This window comes from Abrus precatorius, unplaced genomic scaffold (genome assembly GCF_003935025.1).
Source record: "Abrus precatorius isolate BTA unplaced genomic scaffold, Abrus_2018 Scaffold3, whole genome shotgun sequence".
Taxonomy (NCBI): Eukaryota; Viridiplantae; Streptophyta; class Magnoliopsida; order Fabales; family Fabaceae; genus Abrus; species Abrus precatorius.
Genome location: NW_020874373.1, coordinates 27,736,757 through 27,741,078, shown reverse-complemented (window position 1 = coordinate 27,741,078; position 4,322 = coordinate 27,736,757). Strand labels below are relative to the sequence as shown.

Sequence of the window (4,322 nt, the reverse complement as noted above, 5' to 3'; positions counted from 1 at the left end):
AATTACTAGTTTCTACCATATTTTTAAAGAAACCAATAAATATGTTGATTTCCTTTTTAACTTAGGCTCATCATGAGTCTCACGATTGTAAAGTTCTTATATCTTCAATCTTATTTTGTCTCTTTTTAAAATACTTATGAGACATGCTTTCTTAAAATGATTTCTTAAAATGATTAGTTAGTTATTGTTTGTTTGACCTTTTAATTTTCATTCAATTGAGAAAATTAATTCTAGAGTGTTAAATAATATAACACAATTAAATATGTATCACATTATTAATAAATAAATAAAGAATTTTTAAGTTTTGAATTTATAAAAATAAAAAAATTTAAAGTTATTTACACTTATATCATTTCAAAGAATTGTATTATATCTTCTTAATATTTTTTATAATTATTTGATAAAATAAATATTAAACACAATATATATATTTATTATATTAAAAATAAAAATTATTTAATAATTTTTATTTTAAAAAAATTTTATAACATATTTAACTTTACGATAAAATATATATAAATTATACTTACTTTACTATTATTTGTTATAATTTTTATCATTAAATTAATTTTTAAACTTTTTAGCGTGTCATAGTTAAAATTATTCTATTTTAAAATTTGGCTTAGTACACGTAAAAAAGTAGTTGATGGATGAAGGCTTGGTAAGGTAGATTCACGTTATATATTAACAAAGAAAATGTTTATATTTTAAAATATCTACCAGTCAGTTGAATTGAAAGAAGCTTTTCGTGGAACAACACACAACACCGTCCAGTACTCTCAACTCCACAAAACCCTAATTCTCGTTCACACTTAAACCCTTTTTTGCATTTTACTTTTTCCTTTTTGGTTCCTTCATTCAAGGCTTCACCTTCTCTCTCAGAACAAGAGTTTATTTTTCTTCATTTTCACGCTGTGTTTCCAGCGCCCATGTAACCAATCCCATCATCTTCTGGGAACCCGCAGTTCGAGGTTTCCGAGGATCAATCCTCTTCAACTAATCCGAGGAAAAAAAGAAGGGAGTTTATATAATTATTTTATTATATTATTTAAAAAATTGAATTATTTTGAGGGGTGGGTATGGAAGCGCGCGTGGGGATGGTGGTTGAAAGTGGGCATGGAAATAGCGTGAAATTGTTGCAGCAGAAGAATCAGCAATCGCAGATTGGAACGATGTCTCAGCTTCTTGCTGGTGGCTTAGCCGGTGCTTTTGCCAAGACTTGCACTGCTCCACTTTCGCGCCTCACTATTCTCTTTCAGGTTCTGTTTTTTTCTTTATAATAATTATAGTGATTTTGTTTGAATTTTGTCTGCGGAAGTTGTTGTCACGGATATGGATTTTGAGGTTTTGGTTTAAATGGTGTAATGGGTTTTGGTTTCAGCGGCTGAAGCAAAACTGCGTGAGCTTAATTTCAATTTCTGTTTTGTTTTTGTTAGAAAACGAATTATAACATGTTAATTATTAGTTTATATATATTTTTAAGGAAAATGTTTATTAGATGTAACAGATACCTCTGGAAAATTGGGAAAGGGCATTTTTAAAAGCAACAAATCCAAATTGTAGGTTTAATGTGCTGAAACTTTATTATGCTAGTTTAGAAGGCAGTGTTTACTTTTGGTGCAGTGGTGGCGTCTGATCTCGTGCAAAATTCTCTTGTTCAAAGTCAAATTGAATTAGCTGAGTAATAAGTAATTATTGTTCTGCTTGTAACAAGGATTGCTCATGTATAAATTCTCTTATTAAATGTTCTGAGAATGCATTAATGTAAGTTAAATGATCTTATGAAAAAGATTTGAGTATATATCCATTATTTTCCTTGTTGATTCGAACACTGTTTTTTCAATGATTTTTTTATCTGACTATTTTGCATGGCTTTGTCAGGTGCAAGGTATGCATTTTGATGTGGCAGCATTGAGTAAGCCTAGCATTTGGTGTGAGGCATCGCGAATTGTCAATGAAGAAGGTTTTAGAGCATTTTGGAAAGGCAATTTGGTCACCATAGCTCATCGTCTCCCTTATTCTGCAGTCAACTTCTATGCCTATGAACACTACAAGAATGTAACCTCTGATGCTCTATACATAATATGTATGTGGTTCAGAAGTTGTAGTGTATGTTTCTTTAGGGATGAGCCAATTTCATTTTCTCTTTATTGTGTTGCAGCTATTGTATTCTCTTATGGGGGAGAATTGTAAAGGGAATGCAAGTGCACACCCCTTTGTGCACTTCGTAGGTGGTGGTTTGTCAGGCATAACAGCTGCTACTGCCACATATCCTTTGGATTTAGTGAGAACACGACTTGCAGCACAGGTAATTAGCAATATTTTGTAAGTTGAGATTTTTCCGAGCTCAGTTGTTTGCATTAACTGCTTGGTTATGTTTTAATTTGCATTTACTGTTTCATTGAATTTGATCCTATTTGTAATGACATGTTGTGAACTGTGATTTTATTTTAACTGAGACTTAAGACTAACATGCTGTGTTTTTCTGCAGAGAAGTTCCACATACTACATGGGCATCTCACATGCTTTTAACACCATTTGCAGAGAAGAAGGGTTCATGGGTCTCTACAAGGGACTTGGAGCTACATTGTTGGTATGCTATGATACATGTTTAGTTTTTACTATTTGCTTTTTTATGGTGATAGTCCTGCTATATTTTACAACTGACATAACTAATTCTTTGTGTTGAACAGGGTGTTGGGCCCAATTTAGCAATAAGTTTTTCTGTTTATGAGAGCTTACGTTCTATTTGGCTGTCCCGAAGGTGAATACCTCTATTTGCATTGAATAAAGGGTTACTTTATGCTGAAGGTTACCTCCTCATGCTTGATGCTATGGTTTGTAAATATTCGTTGTGTTTTTCTTTAAAATTTAGGCCAGATGATTCTACTGTCATGGTCAGTCTTGCTTGTGGCAGTCTTTCCGGAATTGCCTCATCAACAGGTTGGTGCTTATTGATTGTTGCTATCTCTGCTGTCAATATTTGAATTCTCAACGCTTTTTCCTTTTCCTGATAAATGATTCCATGTCCTGTTCTAGCTATATGATACCTGTCTCGTTTGCTGAGATAATCATGTTAATTTAATGATATACTTAAATAGATTTGTTGAGCTTTTCATAATGATTGTGTGATTGGTGTTTACTTTTGAGTTGCTGAAAGTTGCATGCTTGGTGACTTGATGTGGTGCATCAGTTGGTGTAAAGCTGCTTTTCTTACATGATGTACTAGTGCCCTCATGTGAAATGCGTAATGGTTATCCTTTAAAATGAATCAGTTATCTAGTGTTAAGAACGTATTTTCTTTGAAAGAATATATAATTTAGTCAGTTATTGTCACATGATAGAAAACTAGTTATCTTAGATCAAACGGCAATTTCCACATTAGCATGATTCATTCTTACTTTACATTTGTGTGTTTAATTGTGTCATGCACCATGCAGCAACATTTCCTTTGGATCTTGTAAGGCGCCGGATGCAGTTGGAGGGGGCAGGCGGTCAAGCACGTGTCTATAATACCAGTTTGTTTGGGACATTTAGGCACATAATTCAGAATGAAAGGGCACGTGGTTTGTATAGAGGCATTTTGCCAGAGTACTACAAGGTTGTTCCCAGCGTGGGCATTGTCTTTATGACATATGAGACATTGAAGATGCTTCTGTCAAACATTGCAAGTTGTTAGCATACACTATTTTTCATCAGATAAGATTACTCATTTACCCTTTTGATAGGAAATTTTGGAGCGAGTTTGATTGTCGTAGCCATGGATACATTTTTTCTGTGTATAAGTAGTTATAATCGAGAGTGAGTAACGTCAATTGTATGTAAGTCGAAGTTTTGGTTATAGGACTTTCCACGATTAAGACATTTTTTTTTTCCGAGACGAGACTTGGAAGCCTCAATCTATATTCAGCATCATTGTTTTAACGTCTGATTATCTTGGTCTATATGTTGTTCTGGGTGAATTTTCGTTTGAGAATGTGAGTTATATATTTTCATTATGGAAATGCTAGTAGTAGGCTTTTTCACATTTATTTAAATACACACCTTGTAAAAATTCATGCAAGATTTACTAACTAAATGAGGACTGGCTCTCATCTCATTTAGTGAAACTTGCATGCATTTATGTTTTTAACTAATCTCTTGTGTGTTGGGAAAGAGCATGTTAAACAATGTTACATTGGACAAATGGATGGTATTTCATTCAGTGAAACATGCATCTAATGTTTATAAGCAGTCTGTGTTGAACAGAGTGGTATAAGATTGTTACATCGGACAAATAGTGGCGTGTGCTCTGCATAAACGCTTACCTTTCTGACCAGTGT

The 4,322-nt window shown here is 33.3% G+C and overlaps 1 protein-coding gene across 1 annotated transcript; it reads left to right on the top strand.

Annotated features, from left to right (window-relative positions):
* Window positions 1-839: 839 nt before the first annotated feature.
* Window positions 840-3,927, top strand: LOC113862828 (mitochondrial substrate carrier family protein B-like). Its single transcript, XM_027496059.1, has 7 exons — window positions 840-1,259; window positions 1,882-2,058; window positions 2,162-2,308; window positions 2,492-2,593; window positions 2,694-2,764; window positions 2,876-2,943; window positions 3,441-3,927. The coding sequence occupies exons 1-7, from the start codon at window positions 1,080-1,082 to the stop codon at window positions 3,677-3,679; spliced, it is 984 nt and encodes a 327-aa protein (XP_027351860.1). The 5' UTR covers window positions 840-1,079; the 3' UTR covers window positions 3,680-3,927.
* The last annotated feature ends 395 nt before the right edge of the window (window positions 3,928-4,322 follow it).